This window comes from Aspergillus uvarum (genome assembly GCF_003184745.1).
Source record: "Aspergillus uvarum CBS 121591 unplaced genomic scaffold BO82scaffold_41, whole genome shotgun sequence".
NCBI lineage: Eukaryota > Fungi > Ascomycota > Eurotiomycetes > Eurotiales > Aspergillaceae > Aspergillus > Aspergillus uvarum.
Window position 1 is genome coordinate 221267 of NW_020291338.1, and position 18325 is coordinate 239591.

The 18325-nt window shown below is 50.2% G+C and overlaps 8 protein-coding genes across 8 annotated transcripts; 6 read left to right on the plus strand and 2 right to left on the minus strand.

Annotated features, from left to right (window-relative positions):
• Positions 1-144: 144 nt before the first annotated feature.
• On the plus strand, positions 145-935 carry BO82DRAFT_355958 (uncharacterized protein). The gene is made up of 3 exons (XM_025635592.1): positions 145-472; positions 531-669; positions 733-935. The coding sequence occupies exons 1-3, from the start codon at positions 376-378 to the stop codon at positions 863-865; spliced, it is 369 nt and encodes a 122-aa protein (XP_025490160.1). The 5' UTR covers positions 145-375; the 3' UTR covers positions 866-935.
• Positions 936-1164: 229 nt separating this feature from the next.
• Positions 1165-1870, plus strand: BO82DRAFT_366397 (aldehyde dehydrogenase; the record flags this gene model as incomplete). The annotated part of the gene is made up of 4 exons (XM_025637039.1): positions 1165-1167; positions 1282-1317; positions 1377-1446; positions 1512-1870. 4 exons carry the CDS (start codon positions 1165-1167, stop codon positions 1868-1870), a joined length of 468 nt encoding a protein of 155 aa, XP_025490161.1.
• Positions 1871-3241: 1371 nt separating this feature from the next.
• On the minus strand, positions 3242-5251 carry BO82DRAFT_339321 (acid phosphatase PHOa). The gene is made up of 3 exons (XM_025633473.1): positions 4666-5251; positions 4551-4612; positions 3242-4484 (listed from the first exon to the last, which is right to left on the minus strand). Exons 1-3 carry the CDS (start codon positions 4849-4851, stop codon positions 3386-3388), a joined length of 1347 nt encoding a protein of 448 aa, XP_025490162.1. The 5' UTR covers positions 4852-5251; the 3' UTR covers positions 3242-3385.
• A 1483-nt stretch (positions 5252-6734) lies between these two features.
• Positions 6735-8523, plus strand: BO82DRAFT_339324 (pex2/pex10/pex12 family protein). Its single transcript, XM_025633474.1, has 3 exons — positions 6735-7130; positions 7192-7455; positions 7510-8523. The coding sequence occupies exons 1-3, from the start codon at positions 6822-6824 to the stop codon at positions 8362-8364; spliced, it is 1428 nt and encodes a 475-aa protein (XP_025490163.1). The 5' UTR covers positions 6735-6821; the 3' UTR covers positions 8365-8523.
• Positions 8524-8721: 198 nt separating this feature from the next.
• On the plus strand, positions 8722-11224 carry ilv3B (putative mitochondrial dihydroxy acid dehydratase). The gene is made up of 3 exons (XM_025638127.1): positions 8722-9207; positions 9274-9487; positions 9542-11224. Exons 1-3 carry the CDS (start codon positions 9046-9048, stop codon positions 10993-10995), a joined length of 1830 nt encoding a protein of 609 aa, XP_025490164.1. The 5' UTR covers positions 8722-9045; the 3' UTR covers positions 10996-11224.
• Positions 11225-12403: 1179 nt separating this feature from the next.
• Positions 12404-14680, plus strand: BO82DRAFT_287675 (RNA 5'-triphosphatase domain-containing protein; the record flags this gene model as incomplete). The annotated part of the gene is made up of 2 exons (XM_025631589.1): positions 12404-12851; positions 12906-14680. 2 exons carry the CDS (start codon positions 12404-12406, stop codon positions 14678-14680), a joined length of 2223 nt encoding a protein of 740 aa, XP_025490165.1.
• Positions 14681-15167: 487 nt separating this feature from the next.
• Positions 15168-16851, plus strand: BO82DRAFT_355966 (40S ribosomal protein eS19). The gene is made up of 4 exons (XM_025635593.1): positions 15168-15265; positions 15818-15881; positions 15973-16033; positions 16121-16851. Exons 1-4 carry the CDS (start codon positions 15236-15238, stop codon positions 16410-16412), a joined length of 447 nt encoding a protein of 148 aa, XP_025490166.1. The 5' UTR covers positions 15168-15235; the 3' UTR covers positions 16413-16851.
• A 344-nt stretch (positions 16852-17195) lies between these two features.
• On the minus strand, positions 17196-18282 carry BO82DRAFT_355967 (uncharacterized protein). The gene is made up of 3 exons (XM_025635594.1): positions 17945-18282; positions 17555-17784; positions 17196-17471 (listed from the first exon to the last, which is right to left on the minus strand). The coding sequence occupies exons 1-3, from the start codon at positions 18123-18125 to the stop codon at positions 17442-17444; spliced, it is 441 nt and encodes a 146-aa protein (XP_025490167.1). The 5' UTR covers positions 18126-18282; the 3' UTR covers positions 17196-17441.
• Between the last annotated feature and the right edge of the window lie 43 nt (positions 18283-18325).

The window sequence follows — 18325 nt, forward strand, 5'->3', positions numbered from 1 at the left end:
TCTATAGTTGTTGCGCTCCGAGTAGCCCTAGGGTCGGACCCTGAGCGCTAGGCTCAATGGAGATGTAAGCTTCTTAGGGCTTGGGATCGCATGATATCATATAGTTAGTACCTACTCGTACTTGCTACGTAGGCGACCAATACACATAGATCTAGAATCGAAGGCAAAGCACCGTTACATACCTATGATGTCTTATGATGCAATCCTTTTCACACTCTTCATCAGAGATGTGTCCAAGAGGACCTACATAAGTCATGAAAATGCTGGCTTGTCCTAATCATATCCATAACCTCGAACTCCCAGCTCAACTCTTAAGTGCAACAACCACTAAATCCCTTTTATTGAACATACCTATACCATCAGCTTTACATCAAAATGAACGACTACGACAAGGTTCGCGTGGCTTTCGACGCCGAGAATGATTTGAACTCCTACCAGGCTAAGCAGGGCCTTGGTAAGAAGAGTGACTCCAGTATGTGAACCGTTTCTTCACCCAACCGCGCCTCATTGCCCATTGCTGATTACCAAAGCATTGGAATCCGGAATCGATGAGATGGTCGAGAGAAAGTTCGAGACTGGCGTTAGAACCGGCCGAGAGGCTCTTGCCACTGGAAGCAACCGCAAACCCATCCCTGAAGATGAGGGTGGCAGCCGTGACGACCGTGGCCGGTAAGCTAGACTTCCCTTCTTCTCACATCCTTCACATGAAAGCTAATATTATGCCCGTTATAGTCTTGCACCGGCTGAAGCATTTGAGGGCCCTGGCGGTCCTGAGGATAAGGTGAAGCTCGACTCGGAGCGTCGTCCTGGCGACCAAGACACTCTGGACATTCAGGATTTGAAGCGTGCTGGCCTTGCTGAATAAATCATCTAATGTACCATACCTGTAACGAATAAATCATGAGGCATGTGGAGATTCTATCAATTATAACAACCCTCGTCTGCTTGATTGTAGTCCTCCGTGGATACTGAATACTGGCTGCAACCGGTAACATGAGAGAAGGAAGTAAAGTTCAAGCTGGAGCGCCACAAAGGGTTAGAAAGCTGGGTCAAATTCATGACTGACTTGTCAGTGTTTACCTAGGCTGGGTCAGTTCTTCCGTTCCCTACATCTGTTGTGAATGTGATTCTCACCTAAGAAACCCCACTTTACCTTTTGTTGCAATGGTAAGTATAAGAGAACAGGAAATTGCACGATGTCTGATGCCGGAAAGTGCTCTCTATCATGTTCTGGCATCAAATATTGTGTTATTTATTATCGCAACATGACTGGCGCTACAGAGTAGCCGACTGAAAGATCTGTTCATCAATGGCAAGGTTCGGCCTAACATCTTATAATAAAAATAAAATCTGCAAGCTGATATTATTCTCAACAGCTTGTGCCATCATCAAATGAAAAGTTCTTCGAGTTAACCAGCCCTTATACCAATGAGAAAGTTGCAGAGAGTAAGTAGGATGATGGGGTTATACCGAAGGAACGCAACGTCTAACACGACATGAATGCTTTCCAGTCTGTGAAACCAATGGGGTAGACGTAGATGCTGCTGTTGCTGCGGCCAGGGCCGCATTCCCAGCATGGAGGGATGTCTCCCCGACAGACAGAGGTGTCTTCCTGCGAAAGATGGCATCACTTATTCAGGATCATGGGGAAGAGTTTGCGCACTTGGAAGCTTTGTCTACCGGGAAGCCGGTGTCTCGTTACATCGATTCCAGTATAGCCATCGAGACGTTCAATTATCTTGCGGAGGCTGTATGGACTGTTCAAGGGTCATCCAGTAGAAATACGCCCGGCCACCGCACGGTGAAAGAACCGTACGGGGTCGTGGCAGCCAAGCTGATTTCTAAGACTGAATTCCCACCGGTGTTGTGAATATACTCCATGGATATGGCCCGACCACCGGCAACGCGATAGCCTCACACATGGACGTTCGCTGTATCAGCTTCACCGGATCTAGCTTGACAGGACGGAAAATTCAAGCCGCTGCGGCCAAGTCTAATATTAAATCCGTACACATCGAGCTGGGGGGAAGACCCCTGCCCTTACCTTCGAGGATGCCGACCTGGAATCTGCAGCTGAGCAGACTTAATTCAGTGTCCAAATTCTTCAGTGGACAAACCTGTATCGCCAATTCACGCATTTACGTATAAGAGACTGTAGTTGACAAGTTCCTTGCGATTTTCAAGGACAAATTTGGCGCTGCTATACTTGGAAACCCCTTGAATAAAGCAACGGATCAAGGACCGCAAGCTGTTAGAATTCAGTATGAGCGGATCAAAGCATACCTTTCTTTGGGAGAGAATAAGGGTAGGTTGACACTTGGCGGTGCTGCGAAGGATGGAAACTTCATCAGGCCCATTGTGTTCGAGGAGGTGTCGAAGGAGTCGCAGATCATGAAAGAGGAAGTTTTCGGTCCTGTGGTAGTGATCAATACATTCGGAAAAGAAGATCCGGCCATTTCAAAAACCAACAATAGTGAATTCGGCTTGTATGCACCCGTCTTCATCAAAAGTATCGACCGGGCTATGCGGGTATCGAAATTGCTCGAAGCCGGGACTGTTGGCATTAACTGCACAAGTCCCTCCATGGCGAAAGATATGCCATTTGGAGGCTGAAAAAGCAGTTTTATCGGTCGTGAGGGTTATCTGCATAGCATGAATAGCTATTTGGAGACTAAGTACATTCTGGTCAAGACAGGCTGAGACAAGAATGGTCTTGGCTGCTCGCTCTTCCTTCCTCTGGTCTGAACTCATCCTAGACTGATCTGCGCAACTTTGCTCGAAGTGAATTAATTCAATAACTTAGCAAATTGCAACGAGATACTATGGTTAGGTTCTTGCAGCCTCACAGGCTCGATAAATGAAGTTTTGCATAGGCCATAGTGGGAAGCTTAGTGGCGCTCAGTGCACACTGAACATGTAGAAGATGACAGAAGACTGTGAGTTCGGACGATAATGAATGATTCTGCACGTGGACCTCAACACCGAAGCAGAAATCGCACCTTACTACCTAGGCCCAAGTACAACCTAGGTCTAAGTGCACTGGCCACGGCATCCAAAGTAGGACAATGATATTCGATATTACTACCTATTCATCCAGTTCGGAAGACAAACTATACAAAGATAGCTAAGTAGCGAAGAGAACATTGTTGCACATACACAGCGCATCAGGAGCTCAAACTAAGCTGCTCTTGAGTAAGCTCCCATTCCTGAAGAGCTCGATTTTCTATTTTGAGGAATTGGAGCATTGATCATTACCATTGTTATGTCTCATTATTCCCATTCATAACGTACATTAAACGCTCACCCTGATCCACCCTTTTTATGCGTAATAATGAACCACATAGTTCTCTACATCACGATCCAACCCAAGTGAATTGCACCTCACTCACAGAATGCTCATCAGCAGAGCCGCAACGGCACTCGAAAGAGTGGCAACTCCAGGCAACATCATGGAGCTACCAGTATTGGCGATAGCAGATGATGAAGCAGAAGAAGAGGAAGAGGAGTTGGAACTGTTCTGCTTCCTGGTGGCAGTGACGTCGACATTATACTTGGATTTAGTGTCGTACGGGAAAGGGCTGGTGTAGTTGTAAGTAGGCTCAGTGTTGGCAAAGTTCTTCTTCACAATGTCAAGAATGCCATGGCCGGCCGAGCAAGTGCCATTAGTCAAAGGGACTGGCCACGCAGAAGAGTACTCCGAGTAATCATTATCAGAGAGCGGTCCAGGGTAGGTCTCGTTAAGGTGGAGATTAGTGGTGTCAACATCGTAGTTGACGTAACCGGTCTTGTTAGCCACAATTTCGAGGATGTTGGCGCCACAGTCCCAGCGCCCAAGAGAAGGCAATCCCCAGTTGGCCGAGACGGACGCAATGACGGAGTAGTGGGTGTAGAAGGTGTCGTCCTTAGTGCCCTTGAGGTTGTCGGGAATCACACCACCCAACAAAATACTGAAGATTTTGTTTCCCTTGGGGTAGGTCTTGTCCTCATCAAAGGTGAGAAGCAACAAGGTATCGTTCATGAAGTAGGAGTTGTTGAGCAACGGAGGCACCCAGCTGCGCTCCCATTTAGCAGCAAAGGTGATATTTGTGTCGTGAGCATCGTTAGTCATGTTGGGAGTGATAAAAGCCCACTGAGGAAGCTTCTTGTTGGCCAAGTCGTCTTCAAAGCTGGTGAAGTTCTTGATCTGACGCAAGCGAGTGCTGTTCTGGGCAATCGAGTCGAACAGAATCAATGGGTTGTGCTTTCGCACGTAGTCATTGGCATAGGTGGCTTGATTAGAGTAATTATACCCTTGGAAGCCAGGATAAGGGAGGTGCTCCTGATATTCACCCCAAGCAATGTTCTTGGTGTCCAGCAAATCAGCGACTGTCGAGACATTGGCCGGAATTTGCTGGAAATCATCGTTGTCCATGCCAAAGGTATCGCCAGAGGCCGAGGCACAGTAATTTGGCTCGGAAGGATGGGTGACTGCGTAGAAATTGGTCCTATGTAGAGCGCCGTGTTAATGATAAAACTTCCCGTTCTTCTAATTGTTTGCGGAAGTCACTCACAGTGTGATACCCTGCGAAGCCAGCCATTGCAGATTCTCGTCCGCAGCAGCATCCTCGTAGTCCTTCCCATGATGTCAGCAGAATTCGTGATGATAGGAATGCATCAGGTCCATACAATGTTCTCAAGCCAGATTTGATAGAAGCGGTTGAAGACAAGACCTTCGACATTGGAAACGGGAGAGTATGGCTCAATTGTGGCTGCGGCCTTCTCGATCTCCGTTAGAGAAGGCTCAGAGACATTGGCGAGCTGGGCGTACGCCACGGAAGCGGCTGCAAGCAGAGTGACGGCGGAAGACTTCATTGTGACTTGATTTCTTCCAAGACAGAACTATCTTGACAATCACCAAGGAAAGGATGGTAGATGAGAGAATGATCAGCGCTCAGTTAAATCATTGGGGAAGGACTTCCAGTCGCATATTTATAGACTTTGAAAAGAGAGAAGAAGTGCATGACTCCAAGCCACGCGAGACCATGTGCCCTGACCACGAGCTAGTGACTTGATCCAAAGGATGAGGTTCCACAGAGGGGATAGTCGGCCAGGGACCGTACTGCACGTTGAAGCTGAAATGGACCACGCGGATCAAAGAAGACCTTCTATTCGACAATTTGCAGTCTGGCCCTATTCTTGTTCAATCCTGGTCTAATCGGCAGCTGAGGTGACATCGTTAGATCTCGCTGCACCTTTCTCGTTTCCAGAACAGCCGAAGTGGGTAATGAACATGGAGTTCCAAATCCCTTGACCACGTTCCTCGAAGATGGAGAAGGGCACACCTGAGATTATGCTCGGATTGTATAGGGCCAACTGGGTTTGCCCCACGGGCTAATCCCCGATCGGTTCTGGTGAGCCCCTATCAGTGGGGTAACAACTGGTAACAACTGGCAGGCTTCCGCAGCACGTGCGCCTGTCGCTGGCTCTGTGAGGACCCTTGAATGCAGGGCAGCAGAACACTGCACCTAGTATAGCTGCATCCCGCCCGCTTCTATTACTGCACCTTCTGGGATGTTAGACTACCTAAGGTGCTCACAGGGTCACTTGCACCATATTTTTCTCCAGCTCTGAGTCAAGTTTCTTCCAACATCTGACCATGGGCCGAAGATTGACCAACCACCTTTGCTAATAATGTAAGTAGAGTAGGTACTGTACCTAACACTGAAAGTCAGATGTGATCAGAATTTCAGGTCTCGTAAGTCAGCTTCGGAATAAGATCTTGGCTACAAGGTTGGCTGCATCTCCAAGCCGGGCTCTAGGCTGAGCTCCTACCTTTCGACCATCCGCGCCAATTCAAGGCATTGTACTCCTCACTCTTTCAGGTGAACAGTTGCGATGACTCTGAGCCATTTTATTTCATTTACAAAGCGGTAATACCTGGATATCTCAAGTAGTGGGCTTTCAAGATCGAAAGTCACATTTCGGGCACATTCCCCTCGGCCAGTCTAGCACATTTTTCACCTTCGACGCCCAGGGCAGCCTTATTTGATGAAATGCAAAAGAGTGCAAATTCTATGTCAATTTCGGTCGAGAATCACAACCTCGCAATCTGGACGAATGACATGCATAGTCTTGACCTCTCAGCGTAGCATTGAGTGGGCTCGGCACCATCACAGTTAAGTCCGACGAGTTAATCTCTCAATTTGGTTGGGAAGATACCCCGTACATTCATTGCACTTATCGGACAGCTGCATGCATATCGATTTCCATGCCGTGCGGCTGGATAAGGGCTCTACGGCGAAGGAGAGGGTATTGTAGATATCAACAAGATCGAAAACAATGTCATCTTGAGGGGGCTTTTTCTGATATCACCTTTGCGAAACTTCAACCCCACCTGCCAACTTGCATCTGATCCCTGATGCATTGTATACTTATACACACACTGTTTTCGCCGTAGGGTGCATTTCAGTGTGACTGAGTCAACGAACGTAGATGTTGAGAGACTCCGGATCCTCATAGCGCTGAATTCACGCGACTTTATTTCAGTCAAGGAAGATGGATGAATATTTGTTGGCTATGTATTTGCAGTACTCTTGTTGAATTGACAGAGCCGAGGACATTTGCTTATCTTTCCATTGATGTCACGTGTATCGTGTCCAACCTCGGCAGTTTCCCTTCCGGTCGGGGGTGCCGAGCGAACGAGCAATCAGCCTCGCTAGCATGATCACCTCCGATACGACATTCAGGTCTTGCCTGGATATTGCAAGATTATCGACACGATATTACGAGACCTGTCTATTTTTTTACAGATAAAACCAAGTCAACCCAACAATGATCCTGCGATGAGTTCTACAAACTTCGCCGCTGCTCAAGAGCGGGTTCTCGAACGTCGTCGTCTCCGCGAGGCCGAGGCTCGCTCCAGGCTTGCTGAACAGCAACAATCCCACCCTTTCAATCACGCCGCTCTTCAAAATCTCCCATATCCTCTCAACAAACTACCTTCGTCGGGAATCTCCATATGGAATGCTATAAGGGGCCGCGAAGGACTAAGACCAGCTTATCGCGTCGGTCAGGTGGACGCCGAATTGCTGGATGAGGAGCTGCTAGGGTTGCTCAAAGGACAAGTTGGAGATGCATTGAAGTACTACGGTGTTCGTTTCCCAACTACCTGTGTACACTTAGTCGATATGCGCTAATCGTTACTCCCGATAGCCTCAAATGCGTGAAGATTGGTCCCACGAGATCCAATTCGCTCTTCGTGCGGCCCTGTTCAAGCTTTCGATCTGGGATCATGATGCCTCATACGGCGCGGCGTTACAGAATCTGAGATACATTGATAGTCGAAGCAAAGGGCCTGTTCATTCGGCTCCCACCAAGTGGCAGAAATCTCTACATGGCCTCCTCACCGTTGGCGGTCGCTATGCTTGGGGCAAGTGGGAAAGTTGGTTAATAAGCCAAGAAAGTGGCTACGACGAGGTATGTCAGAGTCCCTCCTTCGAAACCCATCCTGAACTTGACTCATGGTTTCAGCCATCACAAGGAGTACGAATGCTATCGCGAATGACCGACCTCGTCTCCGCCACTCACTCAATCGCCGCATTCACCTCGTTCTTGGTATTCCTGGTCAACGGCCGGTACAGGACACTGGTTGACCGCATTCTCCGCATACGCTTGATGCCGCCGTCTGCACAAGCAAGCCGCGAGGTGTCCTTCGAATATCTGAATCGCCAGCTGGTTTGGCACGCATTCACGGAGTTTCTCCTGTTTCTCTTGCCACTTGTTGGCATAAGCCGATGGCGCCGCTGGCTCTCTAGACTGTGGAAGAAAGTATTATCTGCACTCAAATCAAGTAATGAAGATGACGAGGTCGACGGCAAACAAGGAGAGCTTGCATTCCTTCCAGAACGAACGTGTGCGATCTGTTACAAGGAGAACAATCCTGCCGCCGCAACAGAAAGTGACGCCATTGCAGCCTCGGCGTCATCTGGAGGGATCATTGGATCTGCTCAGACTGACATCGCCAACCCGTATGAGGCAGTTCCTTGTGGTTGTATATATTGCTTTGTATGCATCGTACAGAAGCTGGAAGCCGAGGAAGGAGAAGGCTGGATCTGCCTCCGATGTGGTGAGGTTGTCAAAAAGTGCAAGCCTTGGAATGGCGATGTGCTAGAAGACGCTAGTCCCCAATCAAGCTCAGGAAAAATTGTGGGGTTCGCTATGGATGGCCTTGCAGACACGGACAGCACCCACGGGGGGGAGGAGTCAGAGCAGCACGCGGACAGGACGACCGCATCGCCGGATTCAGCAACAGATGAAGGGATGCATGAGTCTGACCACTGGTCTACAATTGACAAGGGTTCTATGGAAAATCAGGACAACAACTAATCAAAAAGCACGAAACGAGTGGTTTTCGGTGAGGTATGATTTGCCGAGTCCTGCCACATCTCTGACTACAATGCGATCTTCTCACCCTGTTGAGTCTCATACATTGATGACGTAATTTAGGATATTGGCTTGACTACGATTTAAAGATACCCAGCAGTTTTTAGGATCCAATCTTGCCGCAGCGACCTGAACAGACGTCAGGCTCCAAGCTCCAAACACATGTAATAATACGGGACCCCTGTCACCAAGCATAAATATGCTTTGCAGGGAAAAGAAACAGTTCCCATAAAAAGAAATCTTATTGGACTACAAAAGTTGTCTTTGCCATGACAACTTGGAAGCACTCATGCTTTGCACCTTAGACTACCAACCCAAGCGACTACATGGGTGGACCCACTAAGTCGAAGCTGTCTTCAAATCACAATGAGATTTATTCCGATTACCGCTAGAGTGCCGCGGATGTTGTCCGCCCCCCACAATCGGACACTTCGCCGATGGCGGGGTCGCCGCACTTCCGATCGAGGAGCTCCCCCTCATAACCTTGAGCACGAAAGGACAATTCTGCATCAAAATCTTCGTCTGTTCTCTACCAGCCTCGCTCAGCTCTGGGTAGAACAGGCTTAGTGGAGTCCGCGCCAGAAGCTCTACAATACCGATACCTTTTCTTCAACAAGATCCAACATGGCCCCTACCAAGCCAACCGGCGCCCCCTTCAATCTCCAGGAGCCCAAATACATTGACTTCCCAGCTCTCCCAGCTGATGCGAAGCATGAGGATGGCACTCCTGTCTTGAACAGATGGTCTTCGACCATCACGAAGGGTCATGACTTTCCTGGTGCGAAGGTGCGTTAGCTTAATTCAGGTTCACTCACTGCATGACTTCGGTCGCTTATACCAGATTCAATCTAGGCAATGCTTTATGCGGCAGGCATTCCCGACAATAATGCGATGACGAAGAGTCCCCAGGTTGGAGTTGCCTCTGTATGGTGGGAAGGCAACCCGTGCAATATGCATCTTCTAGACTTGGGCAAGACGGTGAAGAAGGCAATCACAGATCAGGGTATGATCGGGTGGCAGTACAACACAGTCGGAGTGTCGGACGCAATTACTATGGGTAGTGAAGGTGGGTATCAGCCAGGTGGTTACATGAATAGGACTGTTACTGACTGGGAAATAGGCATGAGATTCTCCCTCCAGACCCGCGAATTGATCGCTGACAGCGTTGAGACCGTCACATGCGCTCAGTACCACGACGCCTGCATTGCAATTCCAGGATGTGACAAGAATATGCCTGGTGTAGTAATGGGAATGGCCAGACATAATCGCCCCTCAATCATGATTTACGGAGGTACCATTCAAATTGGCTATTCCAATCTTCTTCGGAAGCCTATCAATGTGTCGTCCTGTTTCGAGGCCGCTGGTGCTTATGTATACGACACCTTGCGTCAGCCGGACGATGGAGGCGACACTAGCAAGACCAAAGATGAGATCATGGATGACCTTGAGAGACACGCCTGTCCCACCGCAGGCGCGTGTGGAGGCATGTTCACAGCCAACACGATGGCCACAGCGATTGAGTCTATGGGTCTTTCCTTGCCCGGTTCCTCCTCCACGCCTGCTTCCTCTCCGTCGAAAATGCGGGAATGTGTCAAGGCAGCGGAAGCCATCAAGATTTGCATGGAGAAAGACATCAGACCGAGGGATCTGTTGACAAAGCGCTCTTTTGAAAATGCCCTCGTCATAACAATGGCTTTGGGAGGAAGTACCAATGGTGTCCTTCACTTCCTTGCTATGGCTCGGACAGCCGGTGTGGATCTGACCCTGGATGACATTCAGAGAGTCAGCGACAAGATTCCCTTCATCGCCGACCTTGCCCCAAGTGGGAAGTATTACATGGCGGACCTGTACGATATTGGAGGTATCCCGTCCGTTCAGAAGCTACTGATTGCAGCGGGCCTGCTCGACGGCGATATTCCTACGGTGACTGGCAAGACTCTAGCCGAGAATGTGGCTTCTTTCCCATCACTGCCGGAGGGCCAGGTCATTATCCGGCCTCTCAGCAACCCTATCAAGTCAACAGGACACCTTCAGATCCTTCGAGGCAACCTTGCCCCCGGAGGTGCAGTAGCCAAGATCACAGGCAAAGAGGGTACTCGCTTCGTCGGCAAGGCACGGGTATTCGACAAGGAACATTCTCTCAATGAAGCTCTGGACCAAGGCAAAATCCCCCGCGGCGAAAACCTTGTCATTGTTGTTCGTTACGAAGGTCCCAAGGGTGGGCCAGGAATGCCAGAGCAGCTGAAAGCCAGTGCTGCGCTCATGGGAGCTAAACTCACCAACGTGGCCCTCATTACAGATGGGCGGTACTCCGGAGCCAGTCACGGGTTTATTGTAGGTCATATTGTACCTGAAGCAGCCGTTGGGGGACCGCTCGCAGTGGTCCGTGATGGCGATGTCATCACTATCAATGCGGAATCAAACGAGATAAGCATGGATGTCTCTGACGAAGAACTTCAGCAACGGCTGAAGGAGTGGAAGCCTCCGGCTCCCAATGTCACACGGGGTGTGTTGGCCAAGTATGCCCGACTTGTTGGGGATGCTTCCCATGGAGCCATGACAGATCTTTTCTAAATCTAAAACAGAAAGAAATGACTTGACACTTGTTCTCTTCTCTTGTGCAATCTATTTGACTGGTGGTAAGCGGTGAGAGCAAATGAAGACCTATTGCGATATGCCCCGTCTACTGTCAAGCCATTATTTTCGTAGTACAGTGCAAGTCGTCTTCTAGATCCCTCAGCTTCCCACATCCGGCGTTGATCATAGGCATCTGCCTGGTTGATCTGAATGATACATCCATAACGTAACTAGAGTTCTGTGTGAGTTAGTTGGAAATGTTCTTTGACAATCTGATGTTATTGACAAGCATAGCGATGCATTATTTATGCCTCTTTTCTCAGGCACGAAGACCATGCTTAGTCAGGCCACGGGATGCGGCGTGACGCCATGAGTGGATGTGATTCATCGCCGGCAAATTTGCGACGAACAAGAATTCCAGATCTCCTCCACGGTGTTGCCTCCGAGTCTCTGACAGGCTCGTTTGCGTTTGGCACTTCCAGACTGATCTCCGCCGAAAACTGAGTTTCTTTCCGGACCTCTTGCCTCCTGAATCGATTTTCGCTCCGCGGTTTAGTGTGCATCTGGTCCCTCTTGTTAAAGTTCGGATCGCAATCGGCAAATGATGTTGTGATTCTGGTCGTCTTTGCTGTCTACGCAAGGTGTGTTCCTCACTTCTGCCCACGGTACCTTGCAGCCTGTGCTTGTATACGTCCTCCGCCCTCGTGTAACAGCTCACTGGACTCACTTCGGCACATTGACTAACGACTCCCAATAATCAGTTGCGACGTAAAGACCTATCGATACCTTGCGACCCGTTGGAACAACGAATAGTCCCATGTGACCCGTCGGGTCCTCGTTTGTGTTTCGTCGCCCAGGATTTGAGCATATTGTCGTCATCAGAAGCCCCTGATATACGAGTACCACTCCTTGCTTGGTTCCATCAAGAGGCCGGTGGAGCTGTCAGATTCCCTGGGGGTGCCTAAATCCAGCCAGAAGACCAACGTGTTGGGTAGCAGCCCCTCATTGGTGCATTCGACTGGGGGCGCACTTAAAGTAGTCACTAAGAACGACGGTTTCGAATCGCTCCTTACCTCAGACAACCTTTTCAGTCCGGCGCAGGTCCGGAGCGCAGATCCATCTCACGGTGATTGCCTCGATCGGCCCGCGTCTTTGCCTCACTATCGATCCGGAAACACAGTCTAGCTGCCAAGGAGGCGCTGTACTCCTGGCTCGTGGGGGGTTCGATTCGCATTCCAGAACGGATCCTCGTCACCCCGTTTCTTGGTCTGGACGCTGGTCAACAGGGAGCCCCCGGCATTGGGCGTTGGGGCTTGGAAGGACGGTGAGCGGGTGAAACCAGCTCTCTTGGTCATCAACCATATAAGCCTGGGAAGCCTCGCAGAGGCGGCTGCCTTCGTTGGGGATGGATTCTTCAGTTGTACCACCGACTTTCCCTACTACATCCCGTCCTGATATCGTCGAAAGTGGTGCGCTTTTGCGTACATGGGACACGGTCTACTCGACATTCTCTCGCTCGGGCATTTTCGTTTATCTCTCTCATCTTACTCCGATCTCTCGTTATGATGGAACTTTGAACTGGGGAAAGATTGTGCTTCTTACTACCTGCATTGTCACAATGGTTGGATGTGGTTTCGTGACTTCGATTTTGCGGCGAAAGGGCTGGGGAGCAGCTCCAGCTAAGAAGCACTTTCGCCGCTCCCTGCGCAAAGACTACTCTAAGCGCTCTGCTGGTACTGTGACTTCATCCGAAGACGAAGACTACGATAGTACTGGCTCCCTGAGCCTCGGCTCCGATGAGACCATTTTAGAAAAACGGGAAGCAGCTCAGCATCATGAAAGGCATGAAAATGGTGAGTATACTAACACCCTAGCTGCTCTCTTCGGTGATTGACTGGATGGAACAGCGCATGACACGGACCCGGGTCTGTTGAAGAAGCATTCGACATATCTGTCATATACAACATCCGTTGCGACCTATTCGTCTATTAGAACCTTCAACCGCCCGCATCCGCAGATGGATAAGCTTCCCACCAAGCCTACTCCGATTCCGCTGTTGGTTTTTGTTCATGGACTGGGTGGATCTCTGGCACAGTTCAACCATCTTCTGACCAGCTTGTCGAACATTGGGCCTTGCTTTGGTATTGACCTTCCAGGATGCGGATTGTCGTCATTCAACCCAGATTCCTGGGATGCATATACCGTTGAGGCGCTGGCAGAGCTGCTGGCAACAGCCATCGAGCAACACCGCGATAAAGATGCAGGGCAAGGTGTGGTTTTGATCGCTCATAGTTTGGGCTGCTCCCTGTCTGCGCTATTGGCGTCTTCCACCTCTAGGATTGGGTCTAGTCTGAAGGAGCATATCCTGGGTCTCGTTGCTGCCTGCCCCCGTGCGACGCCTCCACCTGCACATGACGTTGCCAAGTTTCGTCGCCTACTTCAGATTCCCGGTCCGATCTTTGACCTTTGGCGTTCCTGGGATCGGCGTGGTGGCTTGCATAGCAGCAGTGTCAATAGACTTGTTGGTGCGGCTGCAGATCCAGATACGAGGGAGCTCCAGGTACGCTACAACAAACAGAGCAAAACCCCGGTATGGAGGCGGATGGCTTGGGGAACGCTTCCTACTTACAACAAGTCTGGTAACCCTGTTGGGGGTATCCCGGGTGAGGCGGTGTGGGCAGGTGTCGAAATTCCTGTCTTGCTTGTGGCTGGCGAGGCCGATGCAGTGAACAAGCCCATTGAGCTCCAAAAGATACTCGAATTTTTCGGGCAGAGCGGGCGTAGTGGTGGCGACGGCTCCGATACCGTGGCGCCGATCCCCGATGCCTCCGCAATAAATGACAAGGCTCCCGCGTCCTACGACCATCTGGCACATGAGGAAAGTTTTGGAATTGAGGCGCAAGTTGCTGAGAAAAAGTTGACAAATAAGACGGACGAAGCGACCGGGCACCAGCGTGCTGTGAAGACTGTTATCCTTCCGGCGCCAGCATCTCATGCACTGATCTACGACCGTGCAACTTATCGCACACTGGCCGGGATTATCCAAGACTTCCTCAACCAGCATATTGACAACCGTCTCAGCATGGGATGGCAGTTACAATACCTCAATACATCCGGTAAATGGGATGTGAAGAATTTGGCCAAGTGGAAAAAGGTTACGCCTGTCTCGCAACGCATTGATGATACTTTCGTGGCCATGAAGATGCTGCGTGAAGTCGACGAGGAGCACACTCCGGTCCTATTCTCGCAGACGTACCGTGGCCGCATCTATGCTGTGGTCGACATTAGCTATGAGAATCCGGTGTACAACCCAGCATCGATGGAGAAGGGCGGTATCCACTACCACAAACATCCGACGGTGTCGAAGATACCTCCCACACCGGATGAGGTTCGAGATTTCATTGCCTTGATCGATCGTCTGCAGAATGAGATTACTGAGATGATGGAGAAATCAGACCATCCGGAAGGCCCACGTCCAGTGGTTGGAGTCCACTGCCACTACGGATTCAATCGCACGGGGTTCTTGATCGTCTGCTACCTGATCGAACGACGCGGATTCAGTGTCCAAGCGGCGATTGAGGAGTTTGAACGACGACGTCCTCCGGGAATTCGACACGAACACTTTATTGATACCCTCTTCGTGCGATACTGCGTTGGGCTGAAGCGAGCGCCCACGCTCTGAGAAGAATTGATGTGAATTTGCAACTGGCACTGGCATTGACTGGGCACTGGCACTGGCACTGGCGTTAGGGACTGGGTTAGACGATTAATGACAAGACTACCATAATTCGATTGTATATCACAGCGGTTTCTTTCACACTGTATGATAATAGAGTTTGCCTGCTCTGACATAATGACGAGTACGAATTGCAAAGTGTTTTGTTTGGATAATGTTCGGCTAGGCGTAATGGGGCAGAAGTACGAAGTAAGCGGGAAGTAAATCAGGCACGGATATTGTACTGCCTGAAGATGCGGGTAGCAATCAGTCACAATCGATTTGATATGTCGGCCTCAGGCACTCACCCCTTAGGGTACGGCTAGTCCCGAACAGGCTAAGCGAAGCGCCCACAGCCAACCGAGAGGCACTACGAGCGCGAATGTTGTGTGCGAATCCGAAATTTCGAGGCTTGAAACCTGCCGACTCCTCAACGACGACAACGACGACCCATCCTCCCACCTCGTCCCTCTCTTCAGCTCCCTCTTCGATTTCCCCGTTCGAGGTCCACAAGTCGCAAAAATGGGTGGTGTCACCGTTCGCGATGTCGACGTAAGTCGCTTCCTTTTGATATGATAAAAGATGATTACGGGGGAGGCGTCGGTCGGATGGCATGGATGGCATGATATGGCATGGCACGGGCACAGACGAACAGAAAAAGGCATATTGCACACAAGCGGCAGCACAACCGACGCACAGAGCGACTATTGCAACACGATATGCGACAGGACAAACGAAGGAGCATGGAATCAACCGATTCGGCGGTACATCAGACAACACGGTGGTTTCTACGGAAAACCACACGCAGGACAATCTACGGAAAAGGCAGGGATATGGAATGGAACGAAACCCCCGCAATTGGACGAGAAATCAATACTTTGCAGCCATGTATTTCTCCGCGATATTTGAATTTTCACAAGCAAAACCGATTTGCGATTTGAGCTTCGCAATCAATCACGCCGCAAACGCCGTTTTCCCGAGTGTGCCTATGCCATGCCATATCTGTCGGAAATGCTGCACGAACAACGACAGGCTTCGCTGCCATGAGTGCTGTTTGAGAAGACCGATAAGAATGGGTCGGCTAACGAGTCTTTGACTATATAGGCGCAGAAGTTCATCGCTGCCTACTCTGCGTTCTTGAAGCGTCAGGGAAAGCTCCCCATTCCTGGTTCGTTCTACACCACACCACCGATACCTTCCGCAACTGTGCGAGGAAACGAACGACTTCGATCAGAGAACTAACCTGTTTTCGCCATTAGGATGGGTTGACACTGTCAAGACCTCCGCTTCCAACGAGCTCCCTCCCCAGGATGCCGACTGGTACGACTTTCTTCCATCTCCATCAACTCTTCGTGTTCGCACACTAGCAGAAGATCTGACCGAGTCTCCGTTTTCTCCACTTTATAGGTACTACGTCCGCGCTGCTGCCGTCGCCCGTCACATCTACATGCGCAAGACCGTCGGTGTTGGCCGCCTCCGCAAGGTCCACGGTTCCGTCAAGAACCGCGGTTCCCGCCCCAACCACCACGTCGATGCCTCCGGCTCCGTCGACCGCAAGATCCTCCAGTCCCTCGAGAAGATCGGTGTCCTCGAGACCGATGAGGACAAGGGTGGCCGCCGCATCACCCAGAGCGGCCAGCGTGATCTTGACCGTATCGCCAAGACCACCGTTGACGAGGAGGAGGAGGACGACGAGTAAATTAGTCCCGCTGGATTTCGATTTTAAAATAATGAAAAAGTCCTGATGTTACCCTCGTCCTTTGTCTCTTTTCCTCTAACTTCTTTTCGCCTTTTGATTCTTTTCGCCTCACCGACGTGTTGGAGAGAGGGGTAAAAAAGAAAAGTGGGAAACTTAGGGGAAGGGAAGAGGCGGGTTGGGGTTCAACAATCCTTTTATCACCCTACCAGTCCGACCATGTATAACTTCGTGTGTGTGGCAGACTTCGAAGGGGCGCAAGGCAGGCCAACTTTTTTTCATGGAAAATCTATTTTCGGATGAAGATGATCAGCGTGTGGCAGGGTACTCGAGATGACAAAGACAACAATGGGAAGCTAGAGAGAGAGGATGAACTTTGAATGATGGTTTTTATTTTTATCGACATATATCTCCCCCTCGAATTTCAATTGTTCATGCCGGGCATTTGCAAGTGAACGAGTTCTTTTCCCTCCCATGCTTTCATCTGATCTAGTTATCCCGGGAGGTAACATTGCCATGGGATAATTGTATGCAATTAAGCTGTAGTGTATATTCATCTAAGGCGGATCTTTATGAGCCCGGCCCAGATGCCATAGCAGGCTGGGTCAATTATAGTCCATGCGTCTGCGCTCGAGCCATGTAAAGACCATCAAGTCTGGACTCCGTCGGGTGGTGGTCCGGAGGCGCAACCTTTTTTCCCAGGGCTGGCTTCTTGACTGACTACAGACTGTCGCAGCAATTACCTCGTATGCTACGCTCTTTTTTCTCGCTGTTGCTGTCTCGCTTCCCTGCATGCATTGCATGTATGTACACACCTCACTCTCCCCTTACTTCACACTTATTGACACGGTTGTAAAACGAATTGAGCAGTAAATCAATCAGTTCGAACTCAAACTCATATTTGAGCTTCGCCGGATACTTCTATAGCATGACATACCAATTCCAACCCCTTCCTTCACCACCAAAGCTCCCAGGAAGGGTGAAAAGATCCCAACCACCCAATCCAACAAAATGCAGTACAGTACAATTCCTCTACTTCCTCCCCGACTGCGCACTAGGATCCTACAATCACGAAGCCAGTTAGTCTCGAGCCCCAATCAAATCCCACCCCCACACCACAATCCATCAAGCGAGGGACAACCCACCAGATAAACCTGATAGAACCGCATCCTCAACTCCTCTGTCGCCGCAGCGTCATCAAACACCACCCTCCCCGCCCAGGGCACCTCGACCTCATTCCCCGGATCACTCCGCAGCACGTACTTGACCGTCCCGTAGAGCATGAGCTCGCCCTCTCCGCCGAAATACACTCGCTCCGGGGTATGTTTGCGGGCAGCGACGTGCGTCCAGAGGCCGTGGCGGAGGGTGCGGATCTCTTTTTGGGGCCGGGTCAGTATCGGGGTTGTTTTGATGTCCATATCAATGTCTTAAGTGAAGATGGTTCTGGTATCTTGTTCTGTGTATAGATGACGATGTGTAGGGTGGGGATTAGGGGACTGGGTCAATGTTCGGGGCCAAGGGGGGGCAGGGGTTACCATCTCGTCCGTTCGCCGTCTTCGGCCCCATGATCAATGTGGCATCGTCCGTGAAGTTCTGGACGTAATGGTCGTGGGCGGATTCGGTGTCGCTGGTGCGGTAGAAGGATTCGAGGAAGGAGATCATCGCCGCGGCGCGCGGCGGGGAGAGGGTCGGGTGCGAGGCGATTTGGTAGGGCATTGTTCTTGGGTTTTCTTTATGGAAGTTGGAAGTTCTGTAGGCGTGGTATTAGAATGATATTGTGGGTGTTTTGACCTGGTTGACGAGATAAGGTTGGTTTTTGTGCATATGTCAAGTTATAATTCAGATCATTTAGTTACAGTAGTCCGTGGTGGAGATGATGTCAGGTTACTATGTAGTCAAGTTGAAAAGTGATCGGG

Coding starts and splice junctions, on each gene's coding strand:
- BO82DRAFT_355958 (XM_025635592.1), top strand. CDS start 376: ATGAACGACTACGACAAGGTTCGCGTGGCTTTCGACGCCGAGAATGAT. Junction 473..530: donor TGGTAAGAAGAGTGACTCCA/GTATGTGAACCG, acceptor TGATTACCAAAG/CATTGGAATCCGGAATCGAT. Junction 670..732: donor AGCCGTGACGACCGTGGCCG/GTAAGCTAGACT, acceptor TGCCCGTTATAG/TCTTGCACCGGCTGAAGCAT.
- BO82DRAFT_339321 (XM_025633473.1), bottom strand. CDS start 4,851: ATGAAGTCTTCCGCCGTCACTCTGCTTGCAGCCGCTTCCGTGGCGTAC. Junction 4,613..4,665: donor AAATCTGGCTTGAGAACATT/GTATGGACCTGA, acceptor CATCATGGGAAG/GACTACGAGGATGCTGCTGC. Junction 4,485..4,550: donor GCTTCGCAGGGTATCACACT/GTGAGTGACTTC, acceptor CGCTCTACATAG/GACCAATTTCTACGCAGTCA.
- BO82DRAFT_339324 (XM_025633474.1), top strand. CDS start 6,822: ATGAGTTCTACAAACTTCGCCGCTGCTCAAGAGCGGGTTCTCGAACGT. Junction 7,131..7,191: donor ATGCATTGAAGTACTACGGT/GTTCGTTTCCCA, acceptor TACTCCCGATAG/CCTCAAATGCGTGAAGATTG. Junction 7,456..7,509: donor AAGAAAGTGGCTACGACGAG/GTATGTCAGAGT, acceptor TCATGGTTTCAG/CCATCACAAGGAGTACGAAT.
- ilv3B (XM_025638127.1), top strand. CDS start 9,046: ATGGCCCCTACCAAGCCAACCGGCGCCCCCTTCAATCTCCAGGAGCCC. Junction 9,208..9,273: donor ATGACTTTCCTGGTGCGAAG/GTGCGTTAGCTT, acceptor GATTCAATCTAG/GCAATGCTTTATGCGGCAGG. Junction 9,488..9,541: donor AATTACTATGGGTAGTGAAG/GTGGGTATCAGC, acceptor ACTGGGAAATAG/GCATGAGATTCTCCCTCCAG.
- BO82DRAFT_355966 (XM_025635593.1), top strand. CDS start 15,236: ATGGGTGGTGTCACCGTTCGCGATGTCGAC. Junction 15,882..15,972: donor GGGAAAGCTCCCCATTCCTG/GTTCGTTCTACA, acceptor TTTCGCCATTAG/GATGGGTTGACACTGTCAAG. Junction 16,034..16,120: donor CCTCCCCAGGATGCCGACTG/GTACGACTTTCT, acceptor TCCACTTTATAG/GTACTACGTCCGCGCTGCTG.
- BO82DRAFT_355967 (XM_025635594.1), bottom strand. CDS start 18,125: ATGCCCTACCAAATCGCCTCGCACCCGACCCTCTCCCCGCCGCGCGCC. Junction 17,785..17,944: donor GACGGCGAACGGACGAGATG/GTAACCCCTGCC, acceptor GGCCCCAAAAAG/AGATCCGCACCCTCCGCCAC. Junction 17,472..17,554: donor GGTTCTATCAGGTTTATCTG/GTGGGTTGTCCC, acceptor TCGTGATTGTAG/GATCCTAGTGCGCAGTCGGG.